This window comes from Silurus meridionalis, chromosome 3 (genome assembly GCF_014805685.1).
Source record: "Silurus meridionalis isolate SWU-2019-XX chromosome 3, ASM1480568v1, whole genome shotgun sequence".
NCBI classification, from domain to species: Eukaryota; Metazoa; Chordata; class Actinopteri; order Siluriformes; family Siluridae; genus Silurus; species Silurus meridionalis.
Genome location: NC_060886.1, coordinates 18,474,031 through 18,500,665, shown reverse-complemented (window position 1 = coordinate 18,500,665; position 26,635 = coordinate 18,474,031). Strand labels below are relative to the sequence as shown.

The 26,635-nt window shown below is 38.2% G+C and overlaps 1 protein-coding gene across 4 annotated transcripts; it reads left to right on the top strand.

Moving 5' to 3' along the window:
* The first annotated feature begins 15,905 nt into the window (after positions 1-15,905).
* sp3a (sp3a transcription factor) lies at positions 15,906-26,341 on the top strand. Of its 4 annotated transcripts, none has more exons than XM_046845304.1 (7): positions 15,906-18,663; positions 18,855-18,950; positions 20,061-21,098; positions 21,597-21,819; positions 22,155-22,245; positions 23,071-23,267; positions 23,846-26,341. In XM_046845304.1, exons 1-7 carry the CDS (start codon positions 18,595-18,597, stop codon positions 24,160-24,162), a joined length of 2,031 nt encoding a protein of 676 aa, XP_046701260.1. In that variant the 5' UTR covers positions 15,906-18,594; the 3' UTR covers positions 24,163-26,341. The 4 variants fall into 4 exon arrangements, with proteins under 4 accessions (XP_046701260.1, XP_046701261.1, XP_046701257.1 ...); XM_046845305.1 differs by having other exon boundaries at positions 16,050-18,663; positions 22,158-22,245; XM_046845301.1 differs by having other exon boundaries at positions 16,069-18,663; positions 22,056-22,245.
* The last annotated feature ends 294 nt before the right edge of the window (positions 26,342-26,635 follow it).

Below are 26,635 nucleotides of genomic sequence, written 5' to 3'. Positions count from 1 at the left end.
ATACAACGTTTAGGGGTTCCCCAGAAGGAAAACTGAGAGGACAAATTAACAACACCAGTCAGTGCTAATTATATTATTCGTTTTAGCCTGTAAACAGTTCTGAATATTATATTTGTAGTTAGTCTAGATGAGTGAATTTGTGTTATAATTTTCTCTGGAACTCACAAGGCCTGTCAGATGAGTGGCAAAACATCTTATAACACCACTAATTTTGTCATAATTTGCAGGTTTTCATTAAAATAAAAAATGCTGCAGCTGAGGTGCCTCAGATTCTCTAGCTGTCCAGCTGTGAGGAGGAAGGTAATAAAGTTATGGGGGTGTAGATGGAAGTTTAGCCTATCTAGTCAGCATTCAGTGTGAGAATGGAAGCTTGAGAGGTTTCAGCATTGCCTCTCTTTGTCCTCACCGGCCCTGTGGGAGCTTTACCTGTTTGAGCTTTGAGAATTAATCTGCTCCACTTAATACAGCCACTCAAAGGGGCAGGACACAGGTTCAGGTAGCAGCACCTGCACTCCAGTCTTTCCCCTCCCTCCTCCTCTGCCTTCACCTTCTTTGCTTCCCTCTCTCCTCTGCTCCTGCTCTGTGTCATTTAAGCAGATCAAAGTAGGGCTGAAGCCTGAGGCCATCTTTGTCATAGGCAAAAATATAACTGAAATTAGCCTAGTTACATGAGCATATATATACACACACACACACACACACACTGAACACTACCACTACCACTATTAACTATTTGCATTGCTATTAATACTCCATTATTTGATTCAGTCAGGTACCGTAGTTCTTGCAGTTCTTTTCAAAGACTCACTTACTAGCACTTAACGTTTGTTTCAACACTTTTGTTTCACTTCAGCCATTATTATTAAAGCCTACACAGTGCATGCATTGTCTTTCTTTACAATATTTGCAGTACAATGTATTTTACATCTAGCGGTGTTGCAGAGTCCTTTTTATTAAAAAAGCACAAGTTTAATTCTATAAACAGTGCAAAGTGTTACTGAAAGCACAGAAAGAGCCTGGCGTGTTCTGTGGCTGTGTTTGAGCATTTCACTTTCTGAGTGATTAGCAGAAATAATGTCTCTGTCAGCCTTAATCACATTAAAACATGGTTAACATTTAATTTTTCCCACTTGATATGCAAAAATTTCCACTAGATTTGCAGCAAAGGCTATTGAAATTCCATTATAAAAAGAATAAAAATTTCAGGCATCATTTGTTCTGATAGAAAGACACAGGGCAGAAAGTGCTGAATCTTCCTATTAGCGGTGATTTGAGAAATGAGCCAGTCACCACAAGATGTTAGGACAGGGATTAGACTCCCATACCAATCATTCTATCTCTTGCTCCCTCTCTTTCAGTTTTTATTATATATATATATATATATATATATATATATATATATATATATATATATATATATATATATATATATATATAATGCATGTTTTTATACTTTACATAACATATATGTGTGTGTGTGTGTGTGTGTGTGTGTGTGTGTGTGTGTGTGTGTGTGTGTGTGTGTGTGTGTTTGTGTATATATATATATATATATATATATATATATATATATATATATATATATATATATATATATAGATACTTGAAACAGATTTGTGAGAATAAATTTAATCTATTTTTATCTTATTTGCTAATTTACATTTACATTGTCTTAACCGAATCTACTCGTCAGTTTCTTTTAGTCTTCCTTTCTGGTAGTTGATCAGCTGCTGAACTGTAAAGGAAATTTTTAGGAGGATGGACACTTATGGAGGGTCGAGAGTAAGAGGGGAAAGAGAGAGAGAGAGAGAGAGAGAGAGAGGTTAACAAAGACACCTAAGAGGTACTGTGATTAAAAATGTTCCTATCATATTGTATCATTATATATTTAATTACTTTAAAATTTGTAATTTAATTAATTTTTTCAATTTGATAAAATTGTCTTGTCAGATAATGTCAGATACATAGGTGTGTGTGTGTGTGTGTGTGTGAGAGAGAGAGAGAGAGAGAGAGAGAGAGAGAGAGAGAGAGAGAGAGAGAGAGAGAGAGAGAGAGAGAGAGAGAGAGAGAGGGACTATCTTAATTTAAAAGTAGGTTAAGGTTAAGGATGGATTTAGGTGTAGGCATAACATTAATTAGCTGCATTAATAATTATGTCAATGGATCGTCCTCATAAAGATAATAAAATGTGTGTGTGTGTGTGTGTGTGTGTGTGTGTGTGTGTGTGTGTGTGTGTGTGTGCATGTGAGAGTGCTCGTTTGTAAATTCCAGTCAACTTTAGCTTATTAACTTCAAATTCAGTCCATTTCTTTAACAACTGGCAACATGACACTTCTACAAGCTATTATTTTCACAACATAATTGTATTCATGTCCAAATATGGACAAATTACTTGGCAAAAAAAAAAAGGTGCTTTGACATTAAAATTTTTTTCAGTTCATTTGTCAAGTTGTTTGTTCATGGACAAATAATTGGGAGTGACTTTTGATATTGTTAAATTATGAAATATGCTATAAAGTTACTTCAAATTGGTTGTGAAAGCAGTGTTGACAGAGCATCAAATCTCTTAATTGAAGCAGCTATGTGTGTATAGTCAAAGCAGGCTGTGTGTTTTGCAGCCCTGAGAGAGAATGTGTTACTGGTCGCATGTCACTTAGTGCCAGGACCCCGAGACCTTTGTGCTCATTTAGCGTCTCTATGCCAACATTATGAAAATCATCCCTCAGCGTTGGCGGAAGAGCTTCTTTGTTATACTGCTGCCGACTCTTGGCCCTGTCAAACCTTCACCAATTACAGTCACAGGTACAATGGGCTATTCACAGGATCGCAGCCCTTGACTAGTGTGGCAAGAATGATTTGTGAATCATTAATCCAGAGCCTGAAGTGAATGTGATACCTGAGGGATGCAAATAATCTGCCACATAGCGGCGAATGGTCACACAGCTAAAAGCGTCAAAATCTGCCTGTTATTGATAACTTGCTATTATCCAGGAATAGATGTATAGATCTGTCCATCTTTCTAGTCGTAAAAGCTTGTGAATGTTTTAAATAAATGTAAATTTCTTTTAAAAAGATGTTTAAAATCATAAGATGTTGCCAGATAAGTGTCAGAGGAATATATTTGTAATGCTGAAAATGTTCAGCAATGTAGCTGTAGATACTAATGGACCTGCATGGCATGGAAAAGTAGAAAAGTTTTACTCAAACACAGCACTGCATATAAGAAGAAATTACATGCTCTTTGTCAAACTTCTGAGGTTACAGTAATAGTTTTGAGGACATTGGTCTTTTTTGGAAAGAATAAACAGAAAGTTGTGGTTGTGAATAATGATGGGTGGATCCAGCCACTGAAAGCTGTCAGGATCAGGATCAGCGTGAGGAAGTGGCTCTCCGATTCTATTCTTTGAATCAAGTCCAGCTGAAAGCATGTGGGCTTAATCTCGTAATTGCCCCTCAACTCACCCCCCCAATACACACACACACACACACACACACACACACACACACACACACACACACACACACACACACGCACGCACACATTGTTCTGATGAGGAGGCACTGCTTTGTCCCATATTGTCAGGTGTCCCACTGGTTACCAAAAGGGGGAAATCCACTTAAAAGGGCCGTAGCATAAGTGATTGACAAAGAAGGGTTTTTTTTGGCAGACTTTCAAGCATTTTTCCATTTTGAGCCATAAAATGCAGGCGGAAAACATTAAAGTTATTCTTACAAAAAAAAAAAGATATGAAGGTGAAAGAGGCTGTCAAGAACTTATTCACCAGTCATTCATTTAACATTACTTGATTTTTCTTTTCCTTTTTTGTTTCCTTTATTTCTTTACAAGAAAGAAAACAGAATAACAGAACTTCAGGACAGAAATGTTTAAGCCTCAGTGATTACATTTGACTTCAGTTTTTTTTAATGCGTCTCTTTAATAAGAAATAAATCAGTAAACACATGGTTGTGTAGGTCTTAACTTTAAATTTTCCATTAACTTAATGTAAATGTATAAATAAAATTGTAAATAAAATGTGTCTTACTCGTTGGCTCCTTCAATTATACATTCTCATTTTAATTTGTTATCTTTACTTTTACAAACAAGCAACAACATTACTACTACTAATAAGAATGATGATGATGATGATGATGATGATGATTATTATTATTATTATTATTATTATTATTATTATTATTATTATTATTATTATTATTATCCCAGTCAAAAACTGAAATGTAGCATGATACATTGTGTGTGGTTTAGCCCTCATCCAGAAACAAAATGGTTTACAGATGTAGCTATGACCAATGATATCAGATGACAATACAGAGATGTTATAATCAGTGACTGCTGTGTCTTTGGTTTCTGCAGCTAGCTGTGGCATTGGTGGTTGGGCAGATTAGTGTTACCATCTGACTGAGTCATGGCACCAAGTGCTGGAGTTCAGAAGTGGAGGGGTGAAGCAGCACAGTCTGAGAGAGAGGAGCAGCCATCTCTAAGGTTAATTAGCATTCACTCTCCCCACACTTTATTATCAACTGTGTCCTCAGCGCACTCGTTTAATTGCGCGCGCTGATAGAATAATAAATGGCAGAGTAATTACCATTATAAAGCAAGGATCCCTCTCTTTACGGAACAACTCAGTCAAAGGAGATTTTATTCTAAATTAAGTTTTTAACTGTCATCTGTCATCGCAGGTATAATTATAACTTAGACATTTTGGGTTCATTGTTCTCACAATGTGAAATTCTCAGCGGAGAAAAAAGAAATTGTGACAGCAGATTTTTCGGAGCATGGAAAATGATGTTGGGAAGAGTTTTGAATGTGTCTAAATGAGACAGCAAGTATGCTAATTAATCAAATGCCCTCATACCGGAATAATATATTTAAAAATCATGTCTTATTTTATTTCTTTAATCAATTTCTTTATTGCTAGGAATACATTTGGAAGAGGATCATTATTAGAAATAAGCATTACTGAAGATACTGAGCTGGGTGTACGTTTGTAAAGGATAACGAATAACGAATAATTACTCATTTGGTTTACCTAATGACTTGGGGCTTATTGTCAGTAGTGATATGAATGTATATAAATTTAGTTTTAAAATGTGTTGTTTCTGAGAATTTCCTCTTATCATGATAAGATAAGGAATGATCACCCAGGTGAGCCATGCTCACTTGTACCTGCACCGGGATTCAAGCATATGGTCAGTTATCATCTGTCTTCAGACTGGTTGCATGGCCGCCTCATGCCACCATCACAGGCCGCAGAGAATTGCAGTTACACGGGACGCTGTGCATTGATTGAGGTGGGCAACAATTGATTTTGTCCATTACGTGGTGAGAATGTTTCCATCCTGCGCAGATCAGGCTGCCCTCCTCCTGCCGCTGGAGATAAGGCCCTGCTGCATTGTGGCTGCCTAATCTGTGTGACGGCACTTGTCTGGGTTGAAATTGATGTGGCTTTTCACAGGGCTGTTTTGTGGGCCTGTACAGGGGGGTTCCGCCCCTCTGCGCTTCTGTCTCAGTTTTGCCACAGGACCACAGAGAGTTCGAGCACATCAACAAACATAAGAGGGATTTGCATCAATACAGATGTTTGGCTTTGCATTCATTCGTGCACATGTTTGTGAAGAGGATAAAAGGATTTGAAGGTCTTGTAATGAAGTCTTGTGACTTGTTGAATTACATTACACTGCTACAACGGCATGCTTGCCAGGAAAGGTACGTTTACTAAAGCATTAATAATTTAAACAGCATATTTGTATTTTACACAAGCACTTTATAGGCATGACAATACATTTTTACAAGTAACTTGCATTTAAGAGGTCATAAATTAGTATGAACACTTGCAAACAAGAAAAAGCTCAGCTAATTCAACCAGGGTCAAAAAACAGGGGTATTATTTCCCCCCAAAAAAGATCTAGAAACATAACTGATTGCAGCCTGCCCTTATTCAGAATGAAGGGCATTTAGTCAGGTAAGCATCAGTGAGTAACTATATTAACCCAATACATCTTACACTGTAAAAACTGCACTCTGTAACATAGAGCATGGTTTATTAGGCAAGCTCGAGGTGAGCGTGATCTATCAGGCAGCTCCCTATAGCTGTCGCATGTGCTGCATGTCACCCCCAGCAGCAGTCCAGTGCGAAGCAAATCACAGACTCATCTATTTCTCTCTACACAGACAAACCCTGATGCTGATTAATGGTAATTAAACTTACAGGCACTCTGTCAGTAAGATTACACACAGAAGGTAATGTATTGGAGTCATTAAATACACATCATTCTCCTGGCATGAAATATGTTGACCCCAACCTTATTATATACATAATTAAAAGTGCTCAACAGTTCCCCAGCCGTGCTCTATGAAGCAGTGAGGGGATGTGATGCAGCTCACAAGCAGTCTCAAGTTATATTGATGTGGAGCAGGAACGTCATTTGTTTGGCTCATTTGTCACTCTCCTTCCAGCTCATCTCAGAATATAAATGGTCTTTTATAATAGAGCAAGCAATTTATGCAGGTACAAAAATGATCTAAAAAACAGGTTTTTGTGTTTATATATATTAGTCTATAAGTGTCTATATTATTTTTTTCGTATTCTTTTTTTTTGCATATTTCGTATATTTCAAATTTTTGTTCAACATGTTCATCGAATTTTCACGCGATTAATTTACTTTCACAATAATTTTGAGTTTTAATTCTCAAATGTAATTTTCTCACATAATAATAATAATAATAATAATAATAATAATAATAATAATAATAATAATAATAATTCAGTAGTCAATAGATTAATATTAAAGTGCAATTTCAGGTAGCTGAGACAATATTTGTAAAGTATGATGAACACAAACAAAAAATATCACTAAATATAAAAAGTTATGTAGCTTTTGTTTTATAATCAGACATTTGCATTGTTTTGCAACAATATTTTACACGTACAAGCTACTAACAGAAATTGATCTTAAAATGACTACCAGTGACTATCATTCAGGTCCCGCAGTGAAAAATCCAGAGGCCTGTCATGTTCTCTGTCACAGCCATGATCGCTGCTGCACAGATCAATAGCAGGTGTGGATGTGGATTATCGGTGTAGCTGGAGGGCATTGATAGCAGCTCTGAAGCTTTATCAGACTTAGCAGTGTTTAAAGGCCAGAGTTCAGCACAGTGGCATGCTCGAAAATGAGCTACTATTGGAGACATGCACCACCTCCCCACTCCATTCACCCGTTACCTATTCAGATTACCTAAAACCTCTTAAACACCTTAAATTCTCCCTACATCCAGTCAAGCAGGATCTACACTCCTGTATCTCAAAGTGAACAGCACCTCAATATAAACTATGTTAATAATAGATATAGTCATCTTTTTCCTGCTTTTTCTTTTTTGTCTTCGTTTCTTACTGCCATTCATAATCACTGTGCTTCTCTCTTCTTTCTTCACTAACACAGAAAGGTGCTAAAACTCTGCAGGTACTCCAGAGTGAGCCGCGTGCTCTTGGAGAAGGGCTTCATTATACCCAATGTAATGAAATTCGGGCATTGCAAAGAGGCAGCCGAGGGAGCATTGTCATGGTGTGGATGAGGGAACTCTCCAGTGATCAGACAGGGACTGGCAGTTCCACAGCATATAACAGCTCACCTCTACATTTCCACAGGGAGACAAATTACTGCACAGTCCTGACAAGCTCACTGATCGCAGCTCTAAACAATGCTTTACTCCACCTGCTGCATATCCCCAGTACCTACTTTAACAACATTCCTTCTCTCTCTCTATCTGTCTGTCTTTATATGAGCAGATTTTGTTTCAGATTTCTCCATCAGGACAATCCTGTATTTATTCTCCATACTCCTCAAATGCTGTTGTTACACTGATAGTATCAGACAAGTTAAATAATGTGTGAAATTCTTTACATAAGGACTGTTACACGGATGAAGAGAGCACGGAAAGAGGATTGCATATCTTCTTTCATGGCTGGCGACGTGTTGTGACCTTTTAACTGAGCTGGCCTGCTTTGATATAACTGCGGCTTGTTCATACAGAGTGTCGATTTTATTTCTTGCAGGGTTTTAGGTAGCAAAGCTCAAAAGCATTGGAGCAAATCAAATCAAATTTTATTTGTCATATTTTATTTGTCACATACACATACATACAGAGTACGACATGCAGTGAAATGCTTTTTACGACGGCCTGGCATTCAAGCGTAAAAGGGAATGGAATATAAAGGGAATGGAATGAGGAAAAATAACCAAAAAAAAAAAGAAGGTAGATAAATAAAAAGTATAAACTATATAAATATAAAATATATGAAGATATATGTGATATGTGTATATACATGGATGCGTATGACAGTAAAAGAGTAAGATTTAAGGTGATTAACGTGATTGTCCTTGAGCAGTATGATGCAGTATGGTGTGGTATAAAGCATGTACTAAAAACATAAAAGAATCACTACGGAGCTATCCACTGTTTCTAATTTGGTTAATAATGTTAACAAAATGACATATATGGTGCATTTGTAAAGACAAAAGCAGTGTGATTAAACAGGGCAAACACATTTTTGGGCAGTTTTCTGAATTAATCCAGAAGCCCAGTTCATTGAAGGGCAGTGCACCCACATTTATACACTAATTCTTTCTCTAAATCTAGCTTTTGAAGCATTTTCCTTCTGTTGGGGGCAACAGAAATGGTACTTCTTCCTGTGATTATGGAGAGATTTGGGGACATGCACAGCTAAATCTCACATACAAAAGTTTTCCTTTGAAAGAAAAAAAAAAGCCTACATTTTGTTGGTAAAATAATATATACATTTGAAATTGTAAAAAAATTGATGAGTGGCTCATAAACATGTTGTTTTGTTACAGGGTCCTTTAACTAAAGTCTAACCACAGCTTTAAGAAGTTTCTCAGGCCCTAATTGGTCTGTGCAGATGTGCCTTCGTCCCGAGGGGATGTGTGAGACATTTGTCTTAACTGCTGTTCGTCTCATCTGGTAGAAGTGCTGCCATTGTGACACACCGTTTCGGCTTTCACGGGAAGTGCCCTGGGCCAAAAACAGCATTTCCCAGCACACCATGTCAGAGAACTGTGTGTGTATCTATGTTGTTTTATATGTACATGTGTGTGTAAGCTTGTCCTGGCACAACAACAAGTTGACTAATAGCTGTTAGCTGTCTAATCTGCTCCTGGTGTAATGCAAGCATTTCTAACATGACTTCACTAAACATATCCTACACTATTTGTTTTACAACTTACGTGTTTTAATGAGATTATAGATTTCAGGCCAACTGTAAAGTACAGGACAAAAAAAAAAACAAGCAAAGGACTGACTCCCCGTTTACAGCATCCTAAATCAGAATACATTTATTAGATGTCCTTAGTTAATGTATTTCTCATGGCTGCATTAGCATGTTATCAGCAGTAGAACATTGTAATGAACGTGTACACTATTCAGGTCAGTCCCTGAGGGGAATGCACGCCCTGCAGGTATTTGCTCTCCAACACCTGTTCATGCTAATTTGCTCTTGTTCCCCTGTAGCATTGTAACGAGGTTGTTTAATTGGGTGTTGGATAGTGTTAAGTGGGAGCAAACATATGAATACAGGTCTCAAATTAAAATGCCTAAAATTAAATCCTAATTAATATGTGGAACCCAATTAATACTTAGTGTCACTGATATTAAAATTAAAGTCAGGTGAAAACACAAACAGATTGCTGTGAAACTGTAAAAGATTTAATCACACGATTTGTGAGGACCAAGATGTGTTTAATCAGAAGCAGTGTTGTCTCTCTAACTATTTATATGGTTGTAAATCAATCTATCTGTCTGTCTGTCTGTCTGTCTGTCTACAAAAAATAAAAAATATACATTTACTTGTGACACTGCAGTTTGTCATGCGTTTTATTTTATTAATGAATGTGAGAGGAAGCAAGGGATTTATAATGAGATTCAATCATGATAGGTGGATTAAACAATTAGGGAGGAAATGATAGCCCAGAGCAGTTTGAGCCTTAGAAACGAGTGTTAAGCAGTAATCCTAAACTGTGTGTGTGTGTGAGTGTGTGTGTGTGTGTAATTGAGACAGCCCTTTAACCCTGATTAGGTGCAGCTCAGGGACCTGACACGTTAGTCCCCTACAACAACCAACATAACCTCATTACCTTCTTTTATTTCTGAGCAAACATGGTAATATTTACATTTTATATCTTATATATATTTTAACATATACTCTATAACCTCACTGCATCTTTTAGTGGAATATAATAGCAACCACGCCACACAGAGATTTCTTCAAGGGGATTTTTAAATTTTTTTAAATTATTTTAATAGGGAATTTTTTAAATTTTATTTAAAGACATATGTAAGCATCAACAGGGTGAGATCCTTTGTGGTTTAGTTTCCTGTTTACAAAGTGATATTTTCTTACTCTCAGTCTTTCATTCTCTCTCTCTCTCTCTCTCTCTCTCTCTCTCACCCCTTCTGTGCTCTGTATGTGTGTGTGTGTGTGTGTGTGTGTGTATGTGTGTGTGTGTGTGTGTGTGTGTGTTTCTATGACTGACTTCTCCCAAGGCAAAAACCAATGCTTTTTAATTTCAGCAGTGGGAATTGGGTGTTTGAAAAGGCTAGTGTACGGGTATATCACATTATTAGTAATCATATCTGCTTAAGCCAAGCTTGCTGCTCCAGATGGCTGCTTTCAAGTGCAAATGAAGCAGCGAGACGAGGCTGTCTTTAATACATACTCACGATTCACAAATAGCCATTGATTTTTTTTCTGTCTCCCTCTCCATCCAGCCAGTCTGGGTATTGAGCTTGGATTAAATGGTCTCCTGAGTCTTTAAAAGGAACATCGATTCTTCTAATTAATTGTGCGCTGTTCAGAACCAGAATGCATAAACTCATCCATATTTGCACTTCAAGTCAATTATTTTGAGTTTGGCCGGAAGAGGAACAAACGGATCTAATGTATACAGGGGCAGAAATTTTGTTTCTTTGGGAAGTGTGAATACTCTCAAATGAAAGAGAGTTATTTCCATTTTGGTTGTAGGTTTAAATAGAAATTGACAGAGGAAGAAGTAGTCACCCAGTGAGATTTTGGATGGTCCATGAATAAAACATTGTCATTTTTTTCCTTTTGTGTGTGTGTGTGTGTGTGTGTGTGTGTGTGTGTGTAAGAGAGAGAAGGGGGGGGGATTAAACCTCTAGTAGAGTACTATATTAATTAAAATGAAAATAGATTGTGTGATTGCCTGGCATGATTTAATGTGTTAACCAATTCACTATTTCTATTCCCAAAATATTGCTCTCAAGTGGGCAAACATGAATAAGGCCAAAAGTGGCAAACAGATGAATTCCTTCTTCAAAAATTGTGCACCAAGGAAATTAGTTTAGCGCAAATGAGTCAGGAGATTTTGATAGTTACTTGCTTGGAGGTGTCCTTTCCCTCTCTACCTGCCTGCTGTTGATCTGTGTTTGGTTTTCTCTGAGAGCACTGTACTCCTCCTTGCCAAAAGCAAAAGGTCCTCTCACCATTGACAGCTTTGCTATTTAAGACTGGGATGGCCCTCTACTCCAGATTGTAAGAGTGCTTGAAGAAGCGCATTACTCTCCTGATACTTCATTAATCTCCATCAAACGTTGAGACTCTGCCACTGCTGACAGCTGGGACAAAGCGGGCCGCTGCTCTCCTCCCTGCTTAGATAATGCATGTTTTACAGTAGCCCAGATGTCCACACTCAATAAAACATTGGATAGAAGCAGGCACTGTGTATTTGGGGATGTCTGTATTGAGTGGCTGCTGTGTGGGGACGGTGATATGAGGACCTGCGGTTCTCTGATTACAAAATTAAAAGACTGGGCTGACAGAGGGAAAGAAAGAATAGTAACTGTGGAGGGACTCTGGTTTCACCAGTGCATGCTGTCCTGATTATCTGCAGTAATAGAAGCATGTTTTGGGAAATCAGAAAGGGATTAACCTTTTTGTGTTTGTTTGGCCAGGTGTATTGAAAAGAATTTGTGTATTTGCCATTTTCATAGAACAACACTAATACAGCACAGTCTTTTCGCTATCTTTTTAAAACATTTATATGATTTAACGCAGGGGTGCACACACTTTTTCAGCATGCTACTTATAAAATGACCATGTCAAAACAAGCTACCTACTATAAAAATAAATAAATATCTGTTTGTTTAATGTCATGCAATCTGCCCACACTACCTTTGCGATCGACCGGTAGACGTATTGGGCACCCCTGATTTAAAGGGTTTCTAAAAAAGCCAGTAGTCTGTTATCTTGTCTGTCATTAAATCATACGATTATTGTGTGATTTGGTAATTTGTTGTATTTCAGGTAAAAGAAAGAAATGTGAAATTGGTGTGATGAGGATGCCATTGTTATGCAGAATAAAATTCAAGCTCCCCAATATAAATTAACAGCTCTCAAATCCCTGTTCAAGGTTATGTAAAGCTTTGTAAACCCTCAATGTTTACACAAAGATAGGAATATATCAGCAAAGTATTTTTTATTTTGTTCAAAAACTTTACATTAGGTTAAGGTTTAGGTGTAATATTTATTAGCTGCAAAAAAAAAGAAAAAAAAGAAAGATAAATGAAGAAGATAAAGTGTGTGTGTGTGTGTGTGTGTGTGTGTGTGTGTGTGTGTGTGTGTGTGTGTATATCCTAGCATGGGGATGGCTCTAAGATGAGATTGTGTTCTCAGCAGGAGTTCGAATATCAAGGCGATCACTCCTCTTCTCATAACACTTCTCCCCGAGACACAACAAATCACTCCTCTCACTCTGACTAGAAATTGAATAAAAATTGTCATCTTCACTTGTATTTACTAGGGAAAAAAGTCTGTGTTGATTCTGCCTAGTGTAGTGTTCACTGCCGAAATTGCACTCTAAGGTATTGGAAATGAAATGACTTTTTCGTTCCTGCTGCAGTACTTCAGTATGTGATAGGCTGGAAAATATGAATGATAAAATGTAAGAGCTGATAGAATATTAGAAATTGTAGTGATTTGCATGTTTTGATTGTGGGTCATTTTGAGAGATATCTATATTTACTCCCCAGGAAGTCTAGGCATCCATGCATAAAGAATGTGTCCTTTTCATGCCTACCAACAAGCACTGTGTACACTATCCAATGATTCCAATAGTCCAGCAAATGTGTATGTGTATTGAGGAATTGAATGTAAGTAGTGTTCACTTTGTGGGTGGAAGTATGGAATTTTAATATACTCTTGTAAGAGTAACTATATCGTATAGTTAAAAGTGTTTCCCACTGTGAAGGCAGCCAAACAAGGGGCATCACTTTTATTTACATACCAAATTACACTGTTGAATGTTTATTGGCTAAAAGTAACATTGTGGTTTTCCAAGTAGGACATTCCTTAGCGTATAGGAAGAGTTTTAAGCTTCTCTTTCACTCTGCTATTGCCCAATTCTTCAAGTAATTAGTGGTGGCTGTTCATCAAATTTTAATGGACTGAGACTTGTGATTTCTGTGCTTTGGCTTGTTTGAGCTGTAGTAACTAACATTTTGGAAGTTATTCAAAATCATGCAGATTTACCTAATGGAACAAAACATTGTCAAACCTTTGAAAACAAAAAAGTCCAGAGACATTGAACATGAATCATTTACATTTACATTTGCGACATTTAGCAGACGCCCTTATCAACAGCAATACAAAAGTGAATCAAATCTAAAGTTGGAGCCATAAACAGATTATTTACCAAAATAGACTTACACACAAGTCAGATGAATGTGACCAGAAATTTGAAATGTTGCAGAATATTAAAGGCTGATTAGTTACTAGTTTTATCGATTCTGTATTTCTGCTACAAATGACAAATCGCAGAATCATCAATCAAATGCCACTCATCCCAGAGCAAAATCACAACAACATATTTGCATACGCATGACACACTTGGAAGAATGTGTTGACTTTCTCATGCTGAAAGTTGTGGTCGATGGTTATATATATATGCCATCTAATCTTTATGTATGATCAACTTTTATTCATCAAGTTCATATCAGATTCTAAGATTCTGGGTTGATAACATATAATAGCTGATTTATCTTTTAAATTCTACTTTTATTGTAAATTCTAATAAAATTCAGTAGGGGTAATATAAAAATTATGAATTTAAAATGGATTGTTTTTCTCTTTGCTATGTAAGTCTCAGAAAAACATCTCAGATTAATGATACCTGTAGAGGAAAGTATTACAATAACTATTTGATATATAAATTGCAATATTAGTACACATGGAATTTAAAAACAAGTACCGTGTACATGTATTATACTCATCTTTGGTGGTCTCACCAAATAGCATCAATAGCATCCTCATTATAGTCTTTTCTGTGGTGGGACATTGAAACATATTTTATATTCTGGCCACATACATCCCTGCAGTAGCCTTCTGTTTGGAAACCTCCCAGTGAGGCTCCATTTCCACAGATCTTCAGAAATCTCCAGCCAGAGCAGCTAACTCCATGTGGTCTACACCATCACACACCAGGCCCAGCTAGTGCCTCTGTCAATATGTTAATGTGACGCTTTCACAGACCACTCACGGTTACTTCGGTCAGCAGTCCCTGCTATTTTCACCATGGTTTGAGCATGCAATACCTTTCCACTTCACCTGACAACGATTTACTTTCCTGCCCAAAGCAAAACATGTAGATTGAGGGTGTCCAATCTTATCCGCAAAGGGCCAGTGTGGCTGCAGGTTTTTATTCCAATCAATTGAATCACTGGTGGAATCAAACGTGGTTTCTGTTTAGCTGGAACGGCAACATGCTGCCACATCGGCATTTGCAGATGAGACCGCCCCCTACTAATGTAGATTACTAATAAAAATCCTTTACATTTAGTAGCTTTGAGAGAATTTTTTTATTAAATTAAATTTATGCAATGGTGACTCATCACAGAAACCAACAACCACATAGTGTTTATTTCTCATGTCTTTCCTTCACTGCCTGCAGTTTGACTCATGTCATTCGTATCTGGAGTTATTGGGGCTGAATCAGTCAATAACACCAATCTCACATTTCTGCTCTGATTGTCTGATGATTGCAGATAAGATAGGCTGTCGAATCAGTTCATCACCTCTAGAATACATGCCCTCACATACAGAAGCAAGATCACGGTAATTAAGTTTTTTGTATTTACCTAAATATATACGATGAGCACAGCTGCATTTTTGCTTTTCCATTTGAGCATGGGGTCTTTGTGTCGAAGATTGCTGAGCAAAGCTAAGGTGAGTGAGACACAGCTGTGAGGCACTCTAAAGGCTTCGTCTGCCAGCCTGTGTTTACCTGACACTTGGACTGACAGCAGAGTGATTGGAAATATCCACCATTCACTGGCGCGAGCCCCTGAGTGCAGCAAAAGTGCCTTTGTAGTCTTGCTGTAATGGTTCAAGTTTGAATTGAAGGTTGAGGGAAAAATGCTGCACTCTGGCCACTCTCAGGGAGGAGCTGACACAGTGGAAATGATGCAGGAACAGTCTCAGAGCAGAAGTGCACTGAACCTTTCTGAGCTGTTTTCTCAATGCACTCTTACTAATGTCTTAGCATTTATAGGAGCAACAGCATTACTGTGGACAACATCCTACCACACATTTCCCACTTTTCTTTCTGCCAGATTCCATACAGGCACGTTGAACCATAAAGATATAAAAGCCAGGTTATATATGTGCATGGAATAATGTGGAAAAACAACTAAGATCATAGCAATCATTGGGATAATTTGTGCTAAGAACATTTATTTGTATGTGTATACACAGGTCCTTCACACTAGGTTCTGTATAGGTGAGGTGGTCGCACAGTGGTTAAGGTTATGGGATATTGATCGTGAAGGATGGGGGATCAAGCCCTGGTATCACCAAGCTCCCACTTTTGGGGCACTTGAGCAAGTCCCTTAACCTTCTGTGCCTCCAGAGGAACTGTAAGATGGCTGACCCCAGCTTCCTAGCAATGCTAAGATATGGGAAGAGTTTTACTGTGTTGTAAAGTTCATGTGACAAGTATAAAGTATCCTTCCTTTAACTTTCTACTCAGATATCCATGCTGTCATAGACTCTTGTTTACCTCATGTTCAGATTATTTGCTATCAGGTAGGATGCATGTCAAACATGCAGCATTATTCCTCAATTCCTCTGATAAACTATATTTCATTCTATTCTATTTTATTCTTATATTCAATGTGGTTGATCTGCAAACGGTTAGGAATAGCTGCATAATGCTGAAAAAGATTGAGATATACAGCTGAATTCAAATGTCTGTATTGGAATCTGAGTCAGGGGGAAAAAGTCAAATGTATCATTATATAGAATATTAAACAGATGTGCCTCTATTCAAATCAGAAATAAAGGATAAACCATTATATTGACATTTGTTCAAAATGTGAGTGCACCCTGTAACTGGTCAATGACTAAAGAAAAAAAATAACAGAAGCCAAAAAGTTTGATGTGAATACCTCCTACTGCAGCCCCAATTTTAAGCAGACAGTGTGTGACATGTAGCTTGGAGAATATAAAATAGGTTGAAGGTAGCCCTATAAATAAATTGTGGACAAGTTTTTGGACAACACCCAAATTTATTTTTAAAAAATGAATGCAATGATTGCAACATTATTACTTTTTTGTTACTTCTGATAATAGACTTAGAGGTATGCAAAGTCTTGCATTCACCCTGACAATTCTACATCAATTTTATAACCAGTGACAAACTGGTGATTGAAATTTCCTCTGTGCTTAAAAGTAGGCAGCATGGGTTTGATGGCTTGTCAGCCTGCCTACATTAACCTTTAATCAGATTAATATATTCTCATGTTTATCCAATTTGTCCATAAGACTTTCTGATCTCTGAACTTATCTATTATTAGCATCAGGATCTGTGCTCAATACTCTCACTTTACTCAAATAACCACTTGTGAAAGAAATTCTTGCATTTGTATCAAAGAAACACTATTCACACAGCAGAACTTGTTTATAATGTACTTAATGCTTTCTTACCTATTATAACTATCTCAGTGCAACTCTGACTGTAGATCATATGCAAGGTTTATATTATTGTTTTGCTTAATAGATATGGTTCATGTGTTTAAAAACATACACAGAAACTGCCTTGAAAACTCACCACACAAAATTTGTGGGATGTTTACTCAATATTTTAGGAAGTCTAGTCTCAGTGCTTTGTAACAATCTGGGGTAAAACTATTAATGACATGCTTCAGAAAGTCACACAGGGAACGCTGCAGATTCTTATAGACATGACAAGTAGAATTTTTGTCATATTAAATCCATGACAGGAAAAAATAAGGCTGTTGTGGGAATGTTGGTTTATAGCTGCTGTAACATAAGTGACAACTGTGGCTTGTTTCATGGATGTTCCACCACATTAAACGTAACTGTTAATGTAAAAAATACATTGTTTTATTAATATATTTTTTTAGCATTGCCATGTTTCCCTGTGGTATGAAATAAATAATTTTATTGTTACTATAATATGTATCATTTTCCTATAACAACATAATTGCTACTAGGTTCAGGTAAAACCCCGAGGACACTGGTTCTCCAGAGAAATTTATACAATGGAGTTCATTGCAAAGGTTATACACTATAGTTTTCTTTTGTTCTGAAAATGTTTCCAACCCAACTGAAAAACATGGCGGCTTTTTGTGCTTTACTATGAGTGTTAAAACCTTGCACCTTTACTGACCAGTATGACCACTAAAACTGGGCTAGTCGACGTTAGCTCACTACTAATTTAATGATAGAATATAAACTTATGGGGAATAATAAATATAATAAATACAGCGCTTTTGTGAGTTCATAAATCAACTGTGTAATCTAAATACTAAGAGAGATGTTGTACCGTAAACAGGAAATATAAATTCACTTCGTCAACCTCAGTTAACGTTTTCTACGTTTTTTATCGACGGGAGTGGGAACAGGAAGTTGCGTGCGATTCAAACTGATTGAAATGTCGCACGACCAATCAGGAGGCAACATCTGAACCGAGGCAGCCAATAGTGTGATAGAAGAACGGCGGGACATCCTGTTCGTGACGCAAATTTTCACAGTCAACATCGGAAGCTCCACCTTTTGTGTTTCCCGCACCGTCAATCAAAATAGAAAAAATAGCCTCGATTCAGCGCTCGCAGCCCGCCTCCGAATAATATAATCATGCTTGTCGTGTAATTAAATCGAGATTTTTTTCTATTAAAGCAGACCAAGTAATGACTGGTATGTAAAAACTCAATACATTTCCATTAGACGCATTCCGCAGCCCCGTCTTAGCTAAGCTAATGCTAATGCTGGCTAAGTGTGTCGGTTTGGTTTGCTAATCTCTGTGCAGTTGTGCTAACGGTTAACGTTAGCCAGCTAGCATCGGCGCTTGTTGAATTTTCCGATTTGTGTGCAGATCGAAGCTCGGGTTTGTGCTCGGTTTGTTGAAGTATATTCGTTGTTGCGGTCGAAAAGTTGAGCTGGCAGTGCGTCCGACTGCGCTGTTTTGCTTCGTGTCCGTGCACCGTGCCTGCGAACAGCGCCCAAACAGCCGGGGAGACAAGAGGAAATGGCCGCCTTAGACGTGGACAGCAGTCAGAGCGAGTTTCTGCAGCAAGATGGTAGCAGGGGAGATCAGGTACTCTTTTCCGTTTCGGCTCTCTCCTTCCTTTGCTGGGGCTTTTTTGTTGCCGTAGCTGGCCGCATGGTGCTTTTGTGAAGTTCACACGTTTTTAAATTTGTTGTTTAAAAAAAAGTGGTACTTCCTGTGTGGCTTCGGACTAACGGCCACCCCCTTTTCTCCTGTTTGAACCCGCCCATTGTGGGTAGGCCAGTCCGCCGTCGCCGCTCGCTCTGCTGGCGGCCACCTGCAGCGAGCTCGGCTCGCCCTCCTTCCGGGGGGAGAACAGGGCTGCCGCTGCCGGGGTAAGTCCCTCACACACCGCCTCCCGACCCCTCATTCTGCCCGCCTGCCATCTAACCCCATCTATAACTCAGTCCAACTGGGGTAAAGGCCAAATTCGTCCTGTTCGCTCTGATCAGAGTCGCTCTTTATTCTTAATCACTGTACTTTTATATTAAAATCATATGCCTCGTGACTCTCTTGTAGCTAATCCTTTTTTTTATCTTCAGTTTTCATGTTTACTTCTGTAATCAGCTTATCAACCGCACTGAAGTCGCTCTGTGACCTTTCCATTATCAGTGATTGCCACAAAAACACCGTGTGAACCAAAAAACACCATGTTTATTTGTATGAATTGTATAAATGTTACTGTAATGCACTTCATTTCATTCTAAACTCGGCATAACGTTTGACCAAAAACAGAAACTTTTAAAAGCCTTGACTTACCCGAGTTAACATGAGAGGCATGGGATATGAGGATGCTTCATTCATTCAGTGTTTACTTTAGCAAGCCGCACTTCATTCGTTTTCTATGTACAAGTGCAGTTCAGAGCTTTCATTTCAGCAGAAGCAAGAGCTATATGCTTTGCTCCTCAGTTTAACACAAAGTGTAAGATCCTACACATTTTATGTTCGGCATGGAAAAATTGAGGAACTAATAATTGCAATTATTCTACAACAAATATACAAAACCATCCATTAAACATAAACAAGACTTAGAAGGAAGTATAGATGGCTGTTGCCTCTGGTTTGTTTATATACTTGTTAAAGTTCACTTTGCTACTTTCTTTAGCTATTACACAGTCTAAAATTACATACATGAGACATTTTCCATGTTGATTTGGTCATTATTTAGCAGACTATCATTAGACTTTTTATACAGCTACTTTTTTATTTGAAGAAAAAAAAAAGACACTTGCAGTCACCATGCCAAAGGAGACAAACTCCAACTGGTTCTTGCTAGTGTGAATGTAGGGTTATGTTTTATGCTGGTGTTGTATTTGTTACACTGATACATTCTGTAAACAATCTCTGAGAATTGAATGAATTTGATGATCTTGTTCTATAACATCGTCTATGAATTTTGCAGAGATTTTGATTCATTTTCAACTCATTCGTTTTCTTTTTCTCAGGCTGCAGATTCGGGATCAGTGCAGCTGACAAACTCATCAGAACGATGGGATGGAGTAAAGAATGAATCGAGCATTGTGCAACTGTCCAGTGGGGGCATAGTCACCTCTAACGGGCAGTATGTTCTTCCCATTCACAGCCTTCAGGGCCTCCAGAGCCAGCCCATATTGTTAACGTCAGGGACAGATTCCTCCGCCAATGCAGTGCCTAACATCCAATACCAGGTTATCCCTCAGATCCAGACAAGTGATGGGCAGCTGGGATTTTCTGCTTCAACAGTAGAGGGTGCCTCTCTGGCTCAGGATGCTTCAGGGCAGATCCAGATTCTCCCTGACGGCTCTCAAGCCATCAGTGTAACCGGCACTGCCTCGGCTGGTATTCTCAGCAACAGCTCAAACCTCATGGCTCAGCCTGGCCAAGTGCAGCAGATCCAGGGAGTAACTCTGGGAAGCTCAGCTTTTAACAGTCAGGGGCAGGTGGTTGCTAATGTGCCTGTGGGTTTGCCTGGGAATATTACCTTTGTGCCCATTAACAGCGTAGATCTGGACTCACTAGGGCTTTCTGGGGCACAGACAATAGCCACTGGGCTGACAGCTGATGGACAGCTAATCATGACCAATCAGCCAGTGGAAAACACAGAAGGCTCAGAGAAGACAGGAGAACAGCTATCACAGCAAACACTAGTGGTCAACAACACTAATGCAGCAGAGATGTTTGTGCCTACCACATCTTCCTCATCATCATCGTCTTCGCAGTTACCCGCAAGCACAATCGATGGCACAGGTGTACTGACCCAGGGCACACCTGAGCAGACTGAAGGATTTCTTGCTCAGAGCCATGTGCAAACATCTACAGGGCAGCAGGTGATCCAGCTGCAACAGGTGCCACTTCAGAGCAGTGACGGGCAGCTGGGGCAGCAACAGATAGCCAACCAGGGGCAGCAGCCTCTCCAGAACGTCCAGCTCATCAACCCAGGGACCTTCCTCATTCAGGCACAGACCGTCACACCATCAGGCCAGATACAGTGGCAGACCTTCCAGGTTGGTACTTTAAAAATGAAATGGAAAATAGTTGAAGTATATTTAAAACAGGTCAGTCTATTTTTTTCAAGAACAAACATGCCAAGTGCCAATCAAACTAGTCTGTATCATTGCTTGTATTTCTTATAAACTGCTGAAAGCTAAGAACATTTTTATCAGCAAATTCACTCAAAAAATACAAAAATAGTGTTGACCCTTACCAAAAAAAAAAAAAAAAAAGACCCCACTGAAGTTGTGAGTGGTGTAGAATATTATCCTATTAACTTGTAAATATCGGTTGTCAGTAACGTCTTAAAAACTGTTTTATTAAGTAGTATGGTAAATGTATTTGTTGCCTTTCTATATTTTAATTGTTTTGAAAATAAGCAGCTCTAGTCGCATTCCTTTCTACGGAAAATTGTTACTTAAAGTGTATTACAGCATGTTAATTTTACTGCTGATGTTAAAAATAAACAATTTTGGGGTTTTTTGTTTTGTTTTTAAAAATTTTTTTTTTAGGTTCAGGGGATTCAGAACCTTCAGAATCTGCAGCTCCAGACAACCCCAGCCCAACAGATAACATTAGCACCAGTGCAGACCCTCTCTATAGGGCAGGGAGCTACAATAAGTACCCCAGTTAGTATCAGTTCTGGGCAGATTCCGAACCTGCAGACGGTCACAGTTAATTCGGTGGATCATGCAGGGCTTCAGCTGCAGACTGATGACACAGACAGCCCTGGAGGTAATGTTGTTGCTACATCATAAATGTCAAGCTGTCTTATGCAAAAGACTCGTTTAAAATTGTTTCAGATGTTTTTAAACAGCCGTGTAAGCTTATACATGGAAATGGTCTTTTGTGGTTGGCTTCAGATTATACACATATATACATCAACTAAAGTAGATAACCCAGTTTGACTTTTCATGGTAGAACTTCTAGTTCCATAGTGACAGAAAAAAGATTTTTCTTTCTCTGATTAGATATTCGGATAAAGGAGGAGCCAGACTCAGAAGAGTGGTCTCTTGCTGGTGACTCCACTCTGAATACTAATGACCTGTCTCACCTGCGTGTGCGCTTAGTAGAAGACGAGATGGAGGGTCTGGGCCAGGAGGGCAAACGGCTGCGCAGGGTCGCCTGCACCTGCCCCAACTGCAAAGAGGGAGGAGGAAGGTAACGCATACAAAACTATAACTATATTACAAACTATATTAACCTTTGGCTAAAGCTTTATTGATGCTTTGATGATGTTATGGAAAGCCAAATTGTTCTTTATGATTATATACTTTTACAATTCTATGTTTAAAAAAATCTTGTCTGATCAAATCAAACTTTATGAAGGGCATATTGCACTTACATTGTGCAGTCCATTACAGGACATGTACACATCTGAAGTGCTCAATTACGATTATTACCATGTTCTCGTACCACAGCTAGACCCTCGCTACATGCTCTTTGACATGCCTTTTAGTGTGTGAAAAACCATTGTATGACAGGGACATGCAGCACACTTGTGGTTTTGCATATTGTAATGGGTTGTTCCTCAAAAACATGCAATTACCCCTGCACTAGATTTGCCTTTAACAGTGAACACGTGATTAAAAGCTCACTCATGGAATTGTCCGTTTATTTTGAGCATGTATCTGTTGATTTGTTGATAACCCACTGGTTACCGCAATTAAAAAAAGAAACAAGCCATTTAAAGTCAATTTAATTAAAATCTTGTTTTGTTTTTGCATTTTGATCGCATCTTGTTCATTTTTTCATATTTTCATTGACCTCACCACGTGAGGTTTGCGATCCTGGTGTGCTTAGTTTATTAAATCCCTGACTGTGACATTATTTTTTTTTGTGTGTCTGCCAGTTTGACAAAACTAAGAGCAACCTTATCTTCTGTTAATCATGCACACGCATCCCTTGCATGCTGAGCAAATGTCTGTGCATAATGTGTATATGGCACTTCTTTCTTTATAACACTCTCCGTGCCTTGTGCTGCAGGGGCACCAACATGGGGAAGAAGAAACAGCATGTATGCCATATAGCAGGCTGTGGGAAGGTGTACGGGAAGACGTCTCACCTGCGAGCTCACCTGCGCTGGCACTCAGGAGAGAGGCCTTTCGTCTGCAACTGGATGTTCTGCGGCAAGAGATTCACACGCAGCGATGAGCTGCAGCGACATCGGAGAACACATACAGGTTCTCATCATATCCTGTTTTATTCCTCTCCTTCACTCTTTCTGCAGACTAAAAGTGTGTGGTGCTTGTATTAATATTATACAGTGTAGCACAAATGGATATGATGCTTTCTTTGTGATGGTGTCTGATAATGCCATCTACTCAGTTAGCAAGCCAGTAAAGGGCTTCAATTACTCATATAATGTTAGCATAGTTAATATTTAATAGTTAAGTTTGTATATAAGTTTAAATGTTGGCTGCTTTATTTGATTTGTTAAATGTCACTCTAGATGAAAACAAAATAATTCCCAAATGAATAATTGTAAATAATTTTTACTAGGTTTATTTAACATTGCATTTGTGCACCCTGTATTTTTTCTTGTATTTTAAAAAGTGTTCGACAGAGCGAATAGCATTAAATCATTTCTTAATTAAGAAGCTATTTCTAAATTATGAAGCTTTGTTTTGCAGACCCTTGCAGGACTATACATGATTATATTTTGAGAAGTAGCGCCCTAAACTTTCTTTTCTTTTCAATTAATGTATTAATTGCTGTTCAACATAACTTTTGTAAATGTTACCCTTTGCTACTGTGGCAGGCGAGAAGAAGTTTGTGTGTCCCGAGTGCTCAAAGCGCTTCATGCGAAGCGACCATCTGGCCAAGCACATAAAGACGCATCAAAAAAAGGGCAGCGGTGGTGCAGTCGTGGCAAGCGTGGAGACCTCTGCCTCCTCTGACGGCATCATCACCCCAGGAGCTACCACACTCATCCTCGCCAACATTCAGCCAGGTGCCGTGCAGGGCCTCGCTACTGTTAACGCCACTGTTAACTCGTCCAACTCGCAGGAGCTGCTCACTACAGCAGAGATCCCACTGCAGCTAGTCACCGTTGCAGCCAGTGAAGCTGCAGAGTGACGAGCGCACGCAGGAGCTAAGCAACTATCGGAGGAAACTTTCTCATTTGTCAGGAAAGAAACTGCAACACAAAGATTTGAGTAAACTTTTTATTAGACTGCCAAGGTTATGTTGCTTTGGGAATAGTGTCATTCTTATCCTCTACTTTCTCTCCTTCCTGGATCTTAGTTTGACCACAAGACTGCGCTTCCTCAAATTTATCCTGCTTTTTATACCCACACAGATTATTCTCATTTACGTAAATTAATCCATTTACGTAAATGCACATATATAAAAATATATTTTACAAATATAGAATATCAATTTATGTTTGTCTGCAGTTTTTATATGGCAAGAATGGAACAGAAGAAAATGGTCAAAAGTGGTTTCCATATAAAAAACACTGAAATGCCTTATTTTGTATCATACTCATGTGTACAAAAGTCAAGTTGCTAAAGAGCTTTAAAGCAACTGTTATGACATGTATGTTTGAATGGGAGTAACCTTTATAAAGGAAGCTAGGTTTGGTCAACGGGAATGATGTTAATCTAATTATGTGGCTAGTTTAGGGTATGTTGTGGCATTAGTTGGCCGCCCTACAAGAGAGGATGTTCAGGGTAGAACATTAGAATGAAGTGTGCCACTCTGGTGCTGGGCGTTATGAAGTTCATGTCCAAATGTGTCTTTAATGTACGTGTTTCTGATTCTTTTCTCTAAAAACATGCATATATATATATATAAAAAAAAGTTAAATGTGGTCCTTTTATTTTATTTAGTTCAATCAAGGCTCTGCAAAGCTTTTTTTTTCTCTTTAAAGCATTGTGAAGAAAATTATAAAAACAGTGTAATTAAAACCTTTATTTCTTCTTCTTCCTCTTCAATCTCTTACAGTTGATCAGATGTTATGCATTTGTTAAGTCTTTTTGAGCAAGACAATATTTATATGAGGCTTTGCATAGTAAACTGGTTTTGTGGTGTCTACATCTCTTAAATGACTTTCTTTTTTCTTTTTTTTCTTTTCTTTTTTTTTTTTTTTTAAATATGTATAATAATTCCAGTATGTCATTTTTGTAAGACTGAACTATCGAAACTGAATCTTTATCAGAATCATTTGATATGTAATGAGCAGATTTGTGCTCTAGAAATTGGTGAGTGTCGCATGAAGAGGATGTGATTTGTCTGGATGTGGCGGGAGTTTTATCTCCAGGTTTGTACGTGTGTAGAGCTGCACCACATGGTGGATCTATTAGGAATAAGGAGTACTCAATTGCAGGGTTGCTGTGTCGCTGGTGTTAAAGCTGTTTGGACCAAATTCAATCAAATCACTTTTAAACTGCTCAAGAGACAAGGACCGTTTCTGCAAACCACCATGCAACAACAAAATGTCTGGTTTGTTTTTTAGTCCAGCCAGTTCAGTACAAGAAAATCTGAATTTGTATCGAGATTTTTTTTTTTTTTAGCTCCACAATGGTTCTCATTGTTTCTGCAGTAATTTGATTGACTTTGTTCTTATTTGTTATAGCTGTGTTTTTGGGGGGGCTGGGGTACTCCTGATTTGAGATCCTGTGCAGGGAGGAAAACAAAATGTCAATTTTCATGTGCAAATACACTTGTTTATTACTGCTATATACTCACAATTTGATAATGAACTTTTTTTGTATAAAGAGAGCATAACTCTTATATATTTCACAGGTTGCTGAAGGACATATTTCTTGGCCTCAGTGTGCAGTTTGTTCTTCAAGCGACGGTGTAGGAATTCTCCCCTCTTTTATCTCCAGGATTGTTTTGCACTTTCATATGATGGATTATTCCATGTAATCCAGACATGAATTATGAGTTCAGTTGCCAGTCTGTTTTAGGAGTTTCAGCTATTAAGGACGAGAAATTTAAACATGCTAATGATGATTCATGCTAGACTACCCAACCTTGCTGAAATGAATAACGTCATTAAGTGTAATTGATGAAACACTATTTTTTTTTTTCCTGAATTCTTTTTTTTTTTCTTTCCTTCCTGCTCTTTGCATTTTTAATATGTTGCCCTAGTTTGTGAGGTCAAATATAATTTTGTTCACTATAAATAGCATTGTAACGTCTCTTGTATTGTTATTTGGTCTTTTTTTTCTGAAAAAGCTTCAAACTATTGTACAATGCCCACTTTTGAGGGCAGCTTTTTATTTCACACTAAAATGACTAAAAAGAAGTTTCTGGTTGTCAGGTCTCCTATTTTCAAAATCTTTTTGATTTATAGTTTATAAAATTTTATTATTATATAGCAGATTTTATTATCCTACTATCTATCAACATGAAATGAAATGTTCATCATAGACACTGGAGGATCTTGTGTAGAAAAACAAGAAATATATTGGTGTGTGTGAGTAAATCAATGTGTTCGTGAGAGAGAGAGAAACCCCTGGGTGTAGTCCAGCAGATGTCACTACATTCACAGCTGCTGTGGAGGAGCCCAGTTGACCCTTCGACCCTATCCTCTGGAGAC